Source organism: Jaculus jaculus, chromosome 6 (genome assembly GCF_020740685.1).
Source record: "Jaculus jaculus isolate mJacJac1 chromosome 6, mJacJac1.mat.Y.cur, whole genome shotgun sequence".
Lineage (NCBI taxonomy): Eukaryota > Metazoa > Chordata > Mammalia > Rodentia > Dipodidae > Jaculus > Jaculus jaculus.
This window is the reverse complement of record NC_059107.1, coordinates 162,040,427-162,058,557: the sequence shown is the minus strand read 5'-3', so window position 1 is coordinate 162,058,557 and position 18,131 is coordinate 162,040,427. Positions and strand designations below refer to the sequence as shown.

Genomic DNA, 18,131 nt, shown 5'->3' with positions numbered 1-18,131 from the left:
AAAACATCTCCCCTGGAGATGCCTGCTCATCCTCACCATTCTCCATGGCACTGGAGCTCCCTGATGAAACCAACTTGGCATCCTCCATGCCTGCTCCCAAACCGTCAAGCATGGCAGGAAGTCGCCTGACTGGCCTCACCTAATTCTGCCTCAAGCAGTTTTCAAACATGTGTGTGTGTGTGTGTGTGTACACGCGCGCACAAAGATGAGTTCAAGGTACTCCAGATGTTGAACCTCCTAGATCAAACAAAGATCCACACAAGCGGCCTCCCACCAGTGACAACAAGGGCCATTGGCACTACCAACTAAACCATCTGTGTCCCTGGCCTTGTTCTGGTGGACTTACCTCCACTCCTCTTTCTGTATGTGGGATCAGCACGCTTTGTCTACCAAAGGGCAGAGGTAAGTACGTTAGACCTGCAGCTATAGCATGGCATCTACTCAAGTCTAGTCACAGGGCCATGAAAGCTGCTACAGACAATGTGCTGGCAAGAGGACATGGACATGAGCCAACATAACTTTATGAAAATAGCAGCAGGACAGGTTTGGACCAGGGCCATGCTCTGCCAGACCCTGCCTCTGGTGGCAGTTGTGCCTGATGAATAGAGCTAAAAGCACCCCACAGGGCCTTGTAAGCTGGATGTAGCCCTGGTTGGGAGGGAGGGGCAAGACAGGCAGGACAGTGCTTTAGGTGACTGCAGAGTATGCCAGAGGAAAAAAAAAGGCCTAATTGCCCCATCTCCTTCCTACCCACTGGAAGGAGTCTACAGATTATTCACAAGAAATAGGGCAGGGACTGGAGAGATGGCTTAGTGATTACCAGGCTTGCCTGCGATGCTTAAGGACCCACCAGATCCCACATAAACCAGACACATAAAGGTGAGGCAAGCATAAGGCTGCACATGCCCACTAGGTGGCCCAAGCATCTGGAGTTCAATTGCAGTGGCTGAGGTCTTGGCATGCCAGTTCTCTCTCTCTTTCTCTCTCTCTTTCTAAAATAAAAACATAAATTTATAAAAATTAAAAAATAAATAGGGCAGCCAACTTCTCACACAAGATAGGGATGGGAGAACCCAGGTCTCTAGCACCATGGAGCATGGCGCTCTCCTGGGCTGCCTCCCCAGGTGTCAATGTGACACTAAGTCTCCAGCACACGGAAGCCCCACCATTTTATGCCTCTTTTGGCCCAAAAGCTCTCCTGACTTTCCTGTTGACCAACCCCACTTCTCCACTTTCCCCTAGGAGCACATCTCCCAGTCTCTCCTCACCTCTCCTCAGACGACTATTAGAAGAAGCCTGTTCAAGCCTCCTCCACACTGGTGACCAGACAACAGCCACTCACAATCTAGCTCTGGCCTGTCCAAGACCCCTGAGCCATGCAACTCTCAGTGACTGTCCCCTGCACTACCAACTGTGCGCCCCTCTACCATGTCTACCAGCAGACAGGAGCTATGGCTCCTTCCATCTTACAATGTCTTCTGGGGCCCAGCGTGGTGGTTCACTCCTTTAATCCCAGCACTTGGGAGCTGAGGTAGGAGGATCACTGTGAGTTTGATGCCAACCTGGGACTACAGAGTAAGTTCCAGGTCAGCTTGGGCTAGAGTGAGACCCTACCTCAAAACAATTACAACAAAGTTTTCTGGGGACTGGCTGTTCTCTGAGGAGACATGACTAGCCTATTCACATCTAAATGCCCCCACAGAACATTCAAGCATCAAAGGCCACAAGCTCACAAAGCTCGCATCACGTTATAGTAAGCACAATGCGCAGAAACAGTTGTGCAGAACAGAGGGCGCTGCCTGGGCTTCTGCAGGCTCCACAGACAGCCCAGTGGTCCAGTTTGTCTGTTCACAAGCAGAAACAAGGAAAAAGAGAGAATGGGCACACCAGGGCCTCCAGCCACTGCAAACGAATTCCAGATGCATGCACCATTTTGTGCATCTGGCTTTATGTGGGTCCAGGGAAATCGAACCAAGGTTGCTAGGCTCTGCAGGCAAGTGCCTTAACCACTAGGCCATCTCTCCAGGCCCCAACAGCTCCGTTCAGAAGGATGTTGTCCTGAAAGCTGGAGCCTCTGCTGAGGAGCACCCTCACTCATCATGGAGGGCCAATGTTCAGCTCACTCTCCCCCAGCCTGACCCAGAGCCAGAGCTGGCCCTGTGCAACCTGAGTGTTTAACTCACAGGTGACATCTTCCGGATCAGATCGTGGGCCACAACCAGCAGGTCCCGGTCCTTCGTCACCTTCCTCCGAAACTCCGCAACGTCGCCAGGGTGCAGCACCTCCAGCTGCTCCGCAGCCTCGATGACAGCCTCAATGCAGCTCCTCCACGAGCGCAGGGCGGGGATGCCCGGGGCCACAGCTGCACTCACGCCTGTGCCCATGACCAGGAGGAGCTCTTGGGGCTGTTTCCTGATCAGACTTTTCAAAAACTTCCTATTTCAAACAAGAGCGGGAGAGGAGGACAATCACTTCGGAGTACGACACACCCCAGTGTGGAAGAGTTTATGATGTTCACGTCAAATATGGCCCTGCCCACCCACACCTCCATCCCTGCACACAATACTGAAAGCCAAGCCTGTCCTGCTTCTGTGGGCACTTACCTAATGTGTCCCCCTTCGCTCCACGGAGAACGGGACAGCCATGCCTCACCACGACTGCTGCCCACGGTTCTAAGCTCATGAAGAAAACCTCACCAGCTCTCGAACTCCTCTGCAGCAGCAGAGCTTCAAAGTACAAAGTAATGACAGACTGCTCTACTTGCTGTGGCAGTCAAGAAAATTTCTGGCAAACGCTCTTTTTCTGCCATCCATCCACGCAGCCTGTTCTCCGGGGAGCAGCAGCTGCGGCTTCCCAGGGCACAACCTGCTGAGTACTTCGGTCTACAAGCACCCCCGCCTCCAGCTGACTGCTCTTGGTCTGGAAACAGCTGTCGCCAGTAGGCTGCCTTGGCAGAAAGCAATGCGTTCTCCTGACCTAACGCGTGGATTTCCCTTTTGTCTCGTAAACCCCCGACAAATGCTATACGAAGTCAACAAGCTTGCCTCAATGAGTGCCTTTACTTACCTTGACTTCTGTTCACTTCTATTCATTGTTTTTTCTACTGAATCCATCTGTGAATCCTAAAATGAAAAACTGGCGCTTCTATTTCCCAGTCAAGGCTCTCTTGCTAGTACTCTGGAAGAGAGTGAAGGATGGGATTAAAATCAGAAGTCCCGAATCTCCATTCAAGTCAGAATACCTGAAAATGCCTATTATAGAGATACATCCAAAATGGCTGCAGAATCTCTGCCAGATAAATGGCAGCTCTCACACAGGAGCCCAGAGTGGGCAGGGGTTGGTGGCTCCAGGCCATCCGTTTCGGAACACAAGCCTGCTTGGGCTCTACCCATCAAGCTATCTCTAGAGCTACAATTTTTCCAAAATCTCTTCCCTTAGTGCCACAGCTAGTATGTACTAGTAACAGGGAATATATAGAAAACCTATTTAGAAAAGCCTTATTCCACTGTCTCTGAGCAGTGTTACCATGTGTGTACTTCTCTTCAGACTTTCTATTGAAACATTTTACATACTTGAAAAATCTAAGCCATCACCTTTTGCACACATTAGGATAAAGCACATTCTCGTGTTGTTAGAAACTACTCATAACTACAGGTAAGGCTTCTCACATGGGATCCCAGCATGTGGATAAGCTGGCTTCACCCACAGCCCTGCTGCAGGATGCTGGAAGCCTGTGGCTGGCTCGGTGTACAGAGCTCTTATCTCCTTGTAACTGTCTACTGAGGAGAGGCTCTGAGCCACAGAACTGCTGCTTACCGTGCGGGAGCAGGGCATGCCCAGTGTCCCAGCACTCCGTAAGCTGAGGCAGGAGGACCCTACGTTCAAGGCTGGCCTGGGCTACATAGTGAGACCCTGTCTCAATACAAACAATAGGGGCTGGGGAGATAGATCAGTCAGTAGACCTGAGTAACATCCCAAGACCCATGTAAAAATTCCAGGCATGATGGTGCACATCCCTGGTACTAGGAAGGCAGAGACAGAAGGGTCCCTGGAACTCATGGGGCTGGAGAGATGGCTCAGTGGTTAAAGTCGTTTACTTGTAAAGCCTGACAATCTGGGCTCAAATCCCCAGTACCCATGTAAAGCCAGATACACATCTGGAGTTTGTTTGCAGTGGCAGGAGGCCCTGGTGCCCCATTCTCTCATTCTCATATTCATTCTCTCTCTTATAAATAAGTACATAAATAAAGGATTCCTGGGACTCTCCGGCCTGCCAGTTTAGCCCAACTGATGAGCTGCAGATCATCGAGAGACCCTGTCTGCCTAACGATGACACCTGAAGTGGTCCTCTGGCTGCCACATGTACGTGCACACAATGTGCACCTGAAAACCCATGAACACATGCGTGTGTGTACGTTTAAAAAAAACAGGAGCACTAAGAGCTGTCCCAGTACGCCTGTGACAGTTCACTGCACGCTGGCGGCCAACGGAACATGAGAATCGCTGCTTCCCCTCGTCCTGACCAGCATGGAGACCCACCTGTCCTCCTCACCTGCACTAAATTTTCCCTCAACTAGAATGAGAACACCAGAGGCAAGTTTCCAGGACAACGACACAGACTCAATGGTTTACACAGTGTATCTTTTTAAAATATATATATGTTTTATTTTTATTTATTATTTGAGAGTGACAGAGAGAGAAAGAGGCAGATAGAGAGAGAGAAAGAGAGAATGGGCATGCCAGGGCCTCCAGCCACTGCAAACGAACTCCAGATGCATGCATCCCCTTGTGCATCTGGCTAACATGGGTCCTGGGAAATCGAGCCTTGAACCGGGGTCCTTAGGCTTCACAGACAAGCGCTTAACTGCTAAGCCATCTCTCCAGCCCCTACACAGTGCATCTTAAGGTTGGAGAGCTAAATGGGATCCTACTGTTACCCTTGGGAACACGCACAGTCTGCACATGCGTGTCTCCATCTTCCCCAGGGTAAAGGGCTCACAGCTTCAGCCACAGTCCTGAGTTGCCCATGACATGCCCCAACGCTAACAGATCAGTCCACAGGCCAAGAAAGCACGGCTGGCAGAGGCTATCACCTGCCCAAGGAAAAGCTGGCGGTGAAGCTGGCTTGCTTTCACTCACTGCAGTCATTACACAAGGTCAAATACATTTTGCTTTAATAACCTACTAGAAATGTTCTAAGGAAAGTAAGAAATATTAAGGATCTCCCCTACATAATATATAATCTCTCCACTCTATAACAGAAGCAGCTCTGAGTCTCAGCCCAGGGTTTTCAATTATCAAGTAGCAGTTCACTGACCTTCAATTTTATCAGCTATAAAAGAATGCTGACTGGCCAAGTGTCTATGGCTCAAGGCTCTCCAAAAGGAAAGTGCTCTGCAAACCAAACTGTGGAGCCACACTGCTGGGCTCAGGCCTGTGCGTGGCTCTCTCAACCCTCAAATAGACCCTAGCCAGCAGACTAATGCCACCAACAAAACCCACATCTCAAGGGCTGGGGAAATGGCTCAAAAGCAAGAAGACCTGAGTTCAGATCCCCAGCATCTACATAAAAGGCCAGGTGTGGTCAAGTAACTACAGCTGCCTAATCTTGACAAAGGTGCCAATAATGTAGGCTGTACAAAAGACAGCATCTTCAACAGACAGTGCTGGAAAGCTGAGTAACCACATGTAGAAAAATGAAACTAGACCCACTCCTCTCACCACGCACAAAAATCAACTCCAAATGGATGAAAGACCTCAATATAAGACCTGAAACTCTTCAAGTATTGGAAGAAAATAACAGGAAGAACTCTCCATGATTTAGGAGTTGGGAAAGACTTCCTGAACAGTAGGCCAGGAAATTAATCACTCAACCAGTAGGATCTCATGAAGCTAAAAATCTTTTGTACAGACAAACATACCATAATCAGAGCCAATAGATTACCCACAGAATGGGAGAAAATTTTTGCCAACTATACCACTGACAGAGGCCTAATATCTAGAATCTACAAAGAACTGAAAAACCTAAACAATAAAAAGTCAAACAACCCACTCAAAAAATGGGGTAGAGAACTCAATAGGGAGATCTCAGAGGAAGAAATACAAATGGCTATCACATACTTAAAAATGTTCATCATCCCTAAGCATCAGAGAAATGCAAATTAAAACAACTATGAGATTCCACCTTACTCTGTTAAGGATGGCAATCATTAAAAAAATAAAATCAAGCAACAACAAATGTTGGCAAGGATGTGGGGATAAAGGAACCCTCATTCACTGCTGGTGGGAATGTAAACTTGTACAACCACTATGGAAATCAATTTGGAGATTCCTGAAAACTGTGAACATAGAGCCACCAATAGACCCAGTTGTTTCCTTACTGGGCATTTATCCTAAATGCTCCATGCTTCACTACAGAGATATTTGCTCAACCATGTTTATAGCTGCTCAATTCATAATAGCTTAGAACTGGAATCAACCCAGATGCCCATCACTGGATGAATGGATAATGAAGATGTGGTACATACACACAATGGAATTCTACTCAGCAGTAACAACAAAAAAAATTCAAAAAAATCTGTAGGAAAATGGATGGACTTGGAACAGATCATCAGCGAACACACACAATCACTGAACAACCAACGCCGCGTGTTCTCACTTATCTGTGATTCCTAACCGGGATCAGCCTGAGTTGCTGGCACATCTGATAGGCAACTCGAGGGCCAGACAATAGGAATGGAAGGGTTTGGGGGGAGGAGAAGGAGAAGATGGGGGAAAAGAAATGCAAAACTAAACCAAAACGAACTGGTACCACAGAAACCTTTCTCCTTGAAGGCAAACTAAAAGATTTAACCCGCAGCAGGAGTATGGGGGGGGGGGGGGGCGTGTCTAAGAAGAAGGGCCATAGAGAGCGTGGCATGAAGCCTAACCTTTAAAAAAATTGGCTGTGGCCTGTAACTCCCATACCAGAAATCAGTGCTACCAACATTGAGCTGTTGATCAGAGAGACCTAAGAGGTCCCCAAAACAAGACAGCACTTGATCACCTGCCTAACGTTAAAGGAAGACCCTATTGCTAAGGACACCATATGCTAATGACACAGAACAAGGACAGACCCGCTGGAGCCAGTCTCCAGACAGTTAGCCTGTCTAATGCTGGAAAGCACTACGTGAGCTGTTGAAGGAAAGAGGCCAACAATGCTGAGAGCAAGAAGGGGTCTCAGCCACTCAGAAGCAACCAGCCTGACAAGATGCACACACCAGTGCAGAGGTGGCACACAGCCGTGGTGGGGAACCAATGGCTCTCTGATTGGCTAAGAGATCTGCTCAGTGGAAAGAATCCCATGTCTGGAACTGGGAGCCAGGTCAGAAACCTATGGAGACAAAGATTAGCTCTCCAATGTCAAGCTCCCACTAGTCCTTGGCTAAAAGAGGGGTTTCATACATCAAACTCTCCCTAAATTAGTAATGTTTATCCCATTTAACCTGTGCTGACTTTACTCTTCATTGGAGAATCTGTTTTTCTTTTTCAAAAGATTGCGAGACCCAAGGAGATAAACCACCCCTTGCCCTTCAACCAAGGCCCAGGGCAGACAAGCAGTAGCGCTGCTTCCATGGCGAGCCTGATGATCGGCACCAGGGTGAAGGAGACAGACCCTGAGGATACTCAACACCAACCAAAGCAGAAATCCAGAGGCTCCTAAGAGCTCATCACTGAAATAAACTAACTCACCCACCACGACTCAGGGAATTTTGTGGAAGAGGGGGAAAAAAAGACTGTAAGAGCCACATGGAACATCATGCCCAGACATAAGCATGAGGGCTGATCCTATGTAAATGAGCTAGGCATGGCCACATGTACCTGCAACCCCAGTCCCACAGTGGAGCAGAGACCCAAGAGTCATCAGAGCCCAGCCAACCTCCTGAACTGGTCAAAGGAGAGTCCGGCTCAAAACAAGATCCAAGGGGGGGCTGGAGGGATGGCTTAGAGGTTAAGGCATTTGCCTGCAAAGCCAAAGAATCCAGGTTCGCTTCCCCAGGACCCAAGTTAGCCAGATACACAAGGGGGTGCACGTGTCTGGAGTTCATTTGCAGTGTCTGGAGGCCCTGGCACACCCATTCATTCTCTCTCTCCCCCTTTCTCTGTCAAATAAATGAATAAATAAATAAGGGCTGGAGAGATGGCTTAGCAGTTAAGCACTTGCCTGTGAAGCTTAAGGACCCTGGTTCGAGGCTCGGTTCCTCAGGTCCCACGTTAGCCAGATGCACAAGGGGGCGCACGCGTCTGGAGTTCGTTTGCAGAGGCTGGAAGCCCTGGCGCGCCCATTCTCTCTCCCTCTATCTGTCTTTCTCTCTGTGTCTGTCGCTCTCAAATAAATAAATAAATAAATAAATAAAAATATTTAAAAAAAAAAACAAGGCCAAGGGGAAGTGTTGGAGTGGACGCCTGAGGTTCTACTCTGGCCACGACAGGTGAGCAACCCCCACTGCAGGCAAGTGTGTGGGGCGCCACGAGGGCACATACACATACATGCACACACACACAAGCCGCACTACTCACATGTACATGCACATATGCGAGCAAAAAAGCAATAAGGGCTAGAGACATGGCTTAGTGGTTAAGGCGCTTGCCTGCAAAGCCTAAGGACTCAGGTTCAATTCTCCAGTACCCACATAAGCCAGATACACTAGGTGGCGCATGCGTCTGCAGTTCATTTGCAGTAGCTAAAGGCCCTGGAGCGCCCATTCACATTTGTTCTATCTCTTTCACTCTCAAATAAATAAAATATTTTTTAAATCTTAAAAAAAAAAAAAATAGGGCCGGAGGGATGGTTTAATAATTAAGGTACTTGCCTGTGAGCCTAAGGACCCAGGTTTAATTCTCCAGTACCCAAGTTAGCGCATGCATCTGGAGTTTGTTTGCAGTGGCTAGAGACCCCAATGCACCCATTTTCTCTCCCTCCCTCCCTCTTTCTCTCAAAGAAATAATTTAGATTATTTATTTGAGAGACAGAGAGACAGAATGGCATGCCAGGGCCTCCAGCCACTGCAAATAAACTCCAGATGCATGTGCCACCTTGTGCATTCAAATAAATAATTTAAACAAATTAAGGAAGGCATGGTGGTGCACTCCTTTAATCCAACCAATTGAGAGGCAGAGAGGTAGGAGGATCTGCAACAGATTTTCAGTAGTCAGCCAGTGCGCCTCATAAGCCACAGGCCTTTAACTGTTAACATGGTAAAAACCTGAAAGTTCTAATTCCTTCAATTATTGTTCAACCATTTTTCACTCTTATTATGTATGACTCATTAAAAAAACCTAAATGTCATATTTACGCCTCTGCAAAAACATGAACAAATTACACTTTTGCAGGCTGCACACTGACTTCTGTTTCACGAGAGAACAGGTCACTGCCATCTGCAGCTCTGGGCTGCAGCTGCTCAATTCTCACCTGGCTCAGCCCGAGCGGGAGTCTAGAGCAGGCTCCACAGGGCCCTTGCAATAAACACGTGCAGGTTCTTACCTCAACAGGCGCAGAGGCCGCTAGGGATCAAAACAGCTGCCAAGGAAAGCCCTGTGGCAAGCGATGAGGAACTGCACAGCTGCCCGTATTTAGACATTCACTGTTTTTTATAAGCACTATGTGTTTAAAGTCATTACCTCATGTTCTGCCTCTTAGAGGTTCAAACCTCACAACACCCTAGACATTACCCAAAAGCATCTTCTTTTTTAAACCAAAATCCAAGTGGGAGATTTCCACAGCCTGATCCTAGAAGTTTCCAAAGGACAGCTGGCCTCTGGTGTTCTGCTCCCATCTTAAGCACCACTCCTCTAAGCCAATCAGAGTAGACAACAGTAATGAAACCCTTCAGAGACCTTTCAGAGGCTGCATCTTTCAGTTTCCTTGGTGACCATGTCGTCAGCAGTTTGCAGGCCCAAAGCCAAGACATCATAGCAACCTGTTTTGTGTGTGTGTTTTCATAAAAACCTATCAGCATTTTCTAAAAGCAAAATCAGGCAGATTCATAGGCAGTTCCTGTCCTCCAAAGCTGTTAACCAAAGTCTTGCCAGGATGTTCTGTGCTTAAAATACGAGATTACAACTATTTTACACACTAGTCATACAGTAGCTAGAGTGCCTTACTTTTTTATTGCTTAGCATCTCACAGTAAATAAATATTCATCAAAGCCCAAAGTATGACAACTACAGAGCAGAATGGTTGTCTTCATACAACTAGCAAGTCAAATCCCCAAGTCTCTAGCCAACTGGGGTAATTACTCACAACCCCATCAGGCCTCGGGACACCCACACCTGCTTGTTATCCTTCTCCTTGCTGAGGCAAAATACCTTAAAAAAAAACAAACAGTTGAAGGGAAGGATTTATGTCAGCTGACAATTCAAGGTTACAGTCTATTATGGAAGGAAGGCATGGTGGCAGGAGCTTAAGGCAACTAGTCACTTTAAGTCCACAGTAAGGAAACAGAAAATGATGAATGCCATTGCTCGGCCCTCTTTCTTCCATACAGCCCAGAACCCTGGCCCATGAAATGGTGCCACTCATAGTTAAGATGGAGCTTCCCCCCTCAATTAACATTATCAAGTTAACCCCCACCCACGGAGCCCCAGAGGCTAACCTAATCTAGGAAGCCCCTCACAGGAGATTCTAGGTCCTGTCAGGTTGACAGTCAGTAGAGATCCTCACACTGACTTTGGCCTTATTCTTGTGATGTTTTTGGCCACCGCCACATCAACAAGTCTGACAAGTGCCTGGACAGAGGAGCTTGTCCTCTGCAACACAGCCTTGTAAAGCCAAATCCAGCCTCGGGGAGGGTAAGAGCCACAGCACAGCCTGGCTAAGAGTGGACACCATTCCCCAACCACCCAACGGGAGCAAGGCTGCTTTGGACCACTCAGGTCAGGTCCAAGGACACTGCCTGAGCCACCAAGTGTGGCCAGTGGGAAGCTTGCTGATCCAGGCCCAGCACAGGCTATATAAGAGGCTCCTGACAGAAAGGGTCCCCACCACTGCTGTTCTACACTACCCAGAGAGCAGAGGGTAGAGAAAGAGGCCCAGAGCAAGTCAGGTGGGTCAGAAGAATGCCCATAAAGCTTGGGCATGGAGGAGCAGCAGTGCTGACTGTTCGGTGGCACGATGGGCTAAGACTGTGGCTCAGTGGGCGTAGTGCTGGCCTTGTGAGCACGAAGGCCGAAGTGCCAGCTCCAGAGCCCGCATGAGAATGCCGCATGTGGGCTACAGAGACGGCTCAGCAGTTAAGGTGCGTGCCTGTGAAGCCTAAGGTCCCAGGTTCGATTTTCTAGGTCCCACGTAAGCCAGATGCACTATGGTGGCACATGCATCTGGAGCAGCTAGAGGCCCTGGCGTGCCCATTCTCTCCTGCTTTCTCTCTCCCTCTCCTTCTCTGTCTCTAATAAATAAAACCTTTTTAAAAATGCTGCATGTGCCAGGCATGGTGATGCATACCTTTAATACCAGCGCTTGTGAAGTGAGGTAGGAGGATCACCATGAGTTCAAGGCTAGCCTGGGCTACAGGGGAGTTCCAGGTAAGCCTGGGCTAGATTAAGATCCTGTTTCCAAAAAACAAAAGCTGCAAGCTTATAATCTCAACAGTTAGAGGGACAGGTAGTGACCCCTGGGCTCACTGACCACCAGTCTACCCTAACACCTGGTGAGTTCCAGGCCAGTGAGAGACCCTGTCTCAAAAAAAAAAGGGTGGGCCACTTTCTTGAGAAAGACACCTTAGATTGTCCTCTTGGCCAACACACACACACATTTTTTAAAAATAACAAAAACCTAAATTAGTCACCTTCTATTACAAACTATGCATTTATTTAACAAGCACAGCAAATTAAAGTGCCTAAGTCTATGGGAGTCTCAAAACTTCGTTAGAAACAACTTTATTTCTTCCTACAATAATCCTATGAGCTTCTAGGGGCAAGGACACAGCTCACCAGAAGGCCTGTCCGCATACTTCAAGCCCCGGGTTCCAATATGCACACAACCCAAGGGAGTTCAGTCGCAGCTGCATGCCACCATTACACTGAAGGAAGGCAGACAGATGCTCACATCTACTTCCTTTTCCCAACAGGACTGGTGGGCACCACATTTATAAGCAAGTGGGCAAGTAAGTGTGTGGCAGCATCACCCAATGTGGACTTTAAGAGAGCTCAGGATGCAGCTCGGCAGAGCCCACTTACTTACCTAGCACACAGGAGGCGCTGGATTTGATCCTCAGAACCACAAAAAACCAAGTGTGGACCTTGAAATTCCCCAAAGTCAGCACCAGCCAGGTAACACCCTGTTTCAACCACAGTCACTAATCCGTCAACACTCTCTCTGAGTAATGGTTACTTTTTAGTTTGTGTGTGTGTGCGTGTGCGTGCACACATGTGCACACGCACACACTTGCACATGGCACAGTGAACACGTGGGGGTCAAAGGGCACCTTTCAGGTCAGTTCTCACCTTCCACCTCATTTGGCTCAGGGTGTCCTGTTCACCACTCCTTTTGTGAGCTTCCTTGACATTCCAGCCGTGCCTCCCTTCTTGCTGTCGGTCAGCTGGGACTGCAGAACTCCACAGCTGCTTTCTGAGGATCAGGCACTCAGGACACCTGGGTGCTACACGTGCTTAATTCACTGAGCCATCTCCCCAGCCCCAGAATGGCCCATAAGTGTGTCACTCCAGGAGACAGAAGTGGGAAGTATCGACTGAATCTAATCTGAACAATCAGGATGGGCCCTAAGGTCTGAAATGAAAGCTCAGCTTTTGGGAAGCCGGAAGATTACTGCAAGTTTGAGGCCAGCATGATCTACATAGTGAGTTCTAGGCCAGCCTAGACTACATAGCAAAACTCGTTCTCAAAAACAAAAAGGAAAGGAAAGGGAGCAGTCGCATTTCAACTGTGCCAGGCAGATGTGGAAGACCAGGGCCCTGGAGCACGCGCCTTCCAGCCCTGTCCCGGCCCTCAGCACGCCACCGTCCCACCTCAACTCGGAGTCAACAGAACACCACAGTCCTGAGAAAACTGAATTGCATCCACTACCAGTAATAAAGAACCTTCAGGATGAATTATAGAAAACAAAGCCAGGCATGCTGGTTCACACCGGTTACACAGTAATAAAGAGGCTGCGGCAGGAGGATCATCAGCAGTTCCAGGACCCAGCATTCTCACTCAGCTAGAGTGAGTGACAGCAGAAACCTGCTTCTTTTGTGACAATCTGCACGTGTAGACTGGTTGCTGAAAGGGAGCACTCCACACCATGCCACTGACACCTGTGCATCCAAATTAAGAAACAGGGCTGGAGAGCTGGCTTAGCAGTTGAGGAGCTCGCTGGCAAAGCCAAAGGACCCAGGCTCAATTCCCCAGTACCCACGTAAGCCAGATGCACAAGCTGGTGCATGTGTCTGGAGTTTGTTTAGAGGCTGGAGGTCCTGGTGTGCCCATTCTCCCTCTCTCTCTTATAAATAAAAATAAAAGATTGGGCTGGAAAGATGGCTTAGCAGTTAAGGCATCTGTCTGCAAAGCCTAAGGACCCTGGCTCAACTCCCCAGGACCCACATAAGCCAGATACACAAGGTGGCACATATATCTGTAGTTCATTTGCAGTGGTTGGAGGCCCTGGCTTGCTAGTCTCTTTCTCTCTCAAATAAATAAATAAAATATTTTTTAAGAAAACTTAAGAGTCTGTCATGGTAGAAACCAACTGTCCTCCAATTGGACTGGAGGCCCACTCCATGGGGGAGAATACATCCCTGATACTGAAAACTTAAAATGGGGATAGTCATGAGCCCTGGGGGTGTAACATCTACTGATGTCTGGAAAAATGTATATACTATGCTTATCAAACTGCCCAGTAAGCACGTCTCTTAATATCATACCCTTATATTAATGCTACTCTCACTTTGGGTAGAGAACCTTCTCTTTTCAGATGGCAGTGACCTTGGGATGACTCAGAAGGCATCATGGTGCTGGAAAGAAGTGACTGGAGTATTGAGTAACATCTCAATCACACCTTCCAAGGCTCAGGGTCTAATGTGGAAGAGGTGGCGGAAAGAATGTAAGAGCCAAAGGAAGGGTATGACTCCTTACAACATGCTCCTCCAGACACAAAATGGCCTGGATATCCATGACCTCACAGTGCCTGACACTACCTACACAAGACCATCATAAGAGGAGGAAAAGATCATGACATCAAAATAAAAGACTGATTGAGATGGGAGGGATAAGATGGAGAATGGAATTTCAAAGAGAAAAATGTGGGGGGGGGTACTACCATGGGATATTTTTTATAATCATGGAAAATCTTAATAAAAATTGAGAAAAAAAATACGCCACAGCGCCTTTAAAGAATGGTGCTAACAAAAAAACCAACCCCCCCCCAAAAACACTTTAAGAAAGAGCAGCCAGGGAATTAACATGTGATTTTTTTTATAATCATGGAAAATTCTAATAAAAATTAAAAAAAAAAAAAAACAGCAGCCAGGCATGGGAGCACACACCTTTAATCCCAGCACTCAGAAAGCAGAGGTAGGAGGATCACTGTGAGTTTGAGGCCAGCCTTGGACTACAGAGTAAGTTCCAGGTCAGCCTGAGCTAGAGTGAGATCCTACCTCAAACCAAAAAAAAGAAAGAGAAAAGAAACAGAAACAGAAAAGCCTACCAGTAATAAGAACATGTAAAAACACCAATCACTGAAAAGGTAACATTAGGGCTGGAGAGATGGCTTAATGGTTAAGGAACTGCCTGGCAAAGCCAAAGAACCCAGGTTTAGTTCCTCAGTACCCACATAAAGCCAGCTACACAAGGTGGCACATGTGTCTGGAGTTTGTTTACAGAAGCTAGAGATCCTGGTGTGTCCATTCTCTATTTGCTTCTCTCTTTCAAATAAATGAATTAAACTAAATAAATTTTTTTAAAAAGGTAACATTAGCCAGGCATGGTGACATGTGCCTAAATCCCAGCATGGCGGGGGCGGGGGGAGCAAGGAGGATTAAAAGTTCAAAATCATACTCAGCTGCATCATAGGAAGTTCAAGTTCAACTAGTTCAGCCTGGACTACAAGACACAAAAACAAAACAAACAAAGTAAAATCAACAACTGGCGGCTGGAGAAGATGGCTTAGCGGTTAAAGCGTTTGATTGATTTGAGAGAGAGAAAGGCAGATAGAGAAAAAGAGAGTGGGTGTGTCGGGGCCTCTAGCCACCACAAATGAACTCCAGACACATGTACCACCTTGTGCATCTGGCTTAAATGGGTACTGGGGAATAGAACTTGGGTCCTTAGGCTTCACAGGCAAGTGCTTTAACCCTAAGCCATGTCTACAGGCCAAGAACTGATATTTTACTGAGGACCTAACATCCACAAAGTACTCACTGTTTTAGTCTGCCCACCAGATGTGAGATACCCCATGGCTCAGGTAGTTGTACTTACTGATAAGCCAGTGATGCTAAGACATCCCCCCAAAACTGGAGCCAAAGGATCTCCCAGCATTTACCCAGACCCAGCAGATTCACAGATAGAATGTATAGACTGATGAAAATTAAATTACAAAGCCAAAGGACAAAAGAACTTTTTTTTTAATATGTCACACATTGGCTACAAACTCACTTTGTAGCCAGGGATAACCCTGAATTCCTGATCCTCCTGCCTGTACCTCCTAAGTGCTGAAATTATAGGCACATTCAGCTTTTGGGGATCAAGCACAGGGCTTCATGCAAACATTCTACCACCTGAGTCACAGCGCCTACCCAGGCCTGGAGGGAATCTTAAAGCTTATGTGACACCAATCCCCTCATTTTCTTTTCTTTTCTTTTTTTTTTTTTTTTTGAGGTGGGGTCTCAGTGTAGCCCAGGCTGACCTGGAATTCACTATGTAGTCTCAGGGTGGCCTCGAACTCATGGCAATTGTCGTACCTCTGCCTCCTGAGTGCTGGGATTAAAGGCATGCACTCCCACACCTGGCTCTAATTCCCTCATTTTTCTGAGGGAAAACAGTGCCTTGGTAACCACCCCCCACCTCCCCACACACACACAGGAGTTAGGAAGAAACTATAAACTCACTGCTGCCCTCAGGTCCTAGATGCTACCCTGGGCGCTGTGACCCCAAATCTCTGTCTCAGGCTCTCATTCCCACCTCTGGGACCCAGGTAGGCTTGCTCACCCTCCAGCCCTCCCCAGAAATACTGCAGTCAGGGAAGGCACAGCAAACCCACCAGCGCCCACGCTGTCTGGTCTCGGCTGGCGTGTCACACCAGTGCCCTCGTTAACCGCAACAGCACAGCTAAGGGAGGCCAAAGGGAGAAAGCGACAGCGGAGGACTGAGCTGCGGGACCGCGGTCAGAAACCCCTGGCAACAAGTAGCAGGGTACTGCTGACTGCCCGCCCACCCAACTCCCTCCCTGGCCTGTTCCCTGAAGCATAAAGAGACCAAGAGCATGCACCTCCCAGGGGACTTGGAAGCAGTAAGTGGGGTAACACTGGAAAGAACAGGTGTAAGGGAACTGAAATCATTAAAATTTGGTCCAACAAGGATCAAACCTGTCACTCTATTCGTCTCTTAAGTGCCTGCCAGCCACATGTAGCTGGCATCCTGGATGACACTGCCACAAAGCACTGCCACAGAAAATCCTTCCGAACTGGGCTATGTATCTCTGGCTCTCCCTCTCCCTCAGCCTGGTCCAGGCTCAGCAAAGTCCTGTGCATAGTTCTCCCTAAGGGCTCTAATCCATAGTCTGCGAAAGCTTCCTTAAAGCCTCACCTGTCTGGACACACCTGCCTCACGGACTCTGCTGACAAATCCGGACGTGTCTCCCTTAAATCATTTTCCATTTCCTGCAAGCCTCCCCCACCCCAGCTGACCTCAAATCATTGGCCTCTTCACTGCCTCACGTAAAGCGCCGCCTACAGCGACTTGGCTGGCGGGCAGACACACTGTCCCCTGAAGACGCTGCCAGGCACGCCCACAGGCCCTGCGAGCACGGGGACAAAACTTCACCTACACAGTTCCCACCTGACCGTCTGCTGGTCCTGGGCTTTCAGCCTCGTCAAGCACTAGGAGCCCCCCCACCCCACCCCCACCTTTCATGCGGTCTTGCTTCCTTCAGCCTCCCCACCACAGCCAGGTCACTTCACTCCCTCTGGAAGATCTTCGACGGCCTTCCACTCCTCGTTTCTGCATGGGGGCTCAACCAGGGGTCCTGGCGAGGCTCTTGGACCCATTCCTCAGCACTTCCCTCTCAAACCTGTGCTCAGCAGAATTCCCAATCTCTCCCATCCTGGTCTTACTAGAAACATTTCCTCAACTTCCTCCCACCAACTCAGCCATCCTATCTTCCATCCTCATGCCTTATCATCTATGATTAGCCATTGAGCAAAGGCTTGAAGAATGTGGGGGGCTGAATCTCCCCACTGTGACTTCCTCCTCGAGTCAGTGCCAGCCACGCTTCAAGTCTTCATGATCTGCTATGTTGGGCTGGCTTCTCTGCCTTTCCACATACTTAACTGCCCCTTTGCCTGAAATGGACTGAAAAGCTTCTCAAGAATCTATTCAACTGTTACCTACCCCTCCTCCTCAGTCCTTATGCCTTCTCAACAGTCCCATCCAACTCCAGTGACATTCAAGGCCACTGCTGTTACCACCATATAATTTGGCTGGGGAAGTGTGTCCTCTGCCTTCGGCACCCCTGCCCTAGTACTGACGCCAAACCCTGGGCCCGTTTAATCTCACCTGCCTGTCACCTACAATGACCAGGAGAACTATGTTTTATTTCATAACTGCGCTTTGGAAACATCATCTATCCCTTCCAGGCTGTCCATTGTGTAATACGTCAAGAACTGCTTGTCAGTGACAAGAATAGCCTGAGGAAATGATAGACCTTTATTCTAAAGCTTTCCAGAACCGAAAAGCATCTCCTGACATTAAAACCAGATGTGCATCACTTGGCTCCATTCCTCCACCTGCAAGGAGTCGCCCACAGATCGTGCTCACTGCTATATAAACTACCCCCAAATCAGCATCCCAAAAAGATGGCCCTTTAGGATGCTACCTGCCAATCGGCTAGGCTTTGGTAACCAAGTTCTTTCTCTACCACTGCCTAGCCCTCAATAGAAGG

At 48.2% G+C, this 18,131-nt stretch overlaps 1 protein-coding gene across 1 annotated transcript in view; it reads right to left on the bottom strand.

The window, feature by feature from the left end:
- Window positions 1-18,131, bottom strand: part of Fam118a (family with sequence similarity 118 member A) — a 33,065-nt gene that overhangs the window by 14,041 nt on the left and 893 nt on the right. Inside the window, exons 2-3 of the mRNA XM_045153413.1 lie at window positions 3,067-3,177; window positions 2,184-2,436 (exon numbers count right to left, since the gene is read on the bottom strand). Coding sequence (XP_045009348.1) covers window positions 2,184-2,436; window positions 3,067-3,113 — 300 coding nt within the window. The 5' untranslated portion in view covers window positions 3,114-3,177. The remainder of the gene's footprint in view (window positions 1-2,183; window positions 2,437-3,066; window positions 3,178-18,131) is intronic.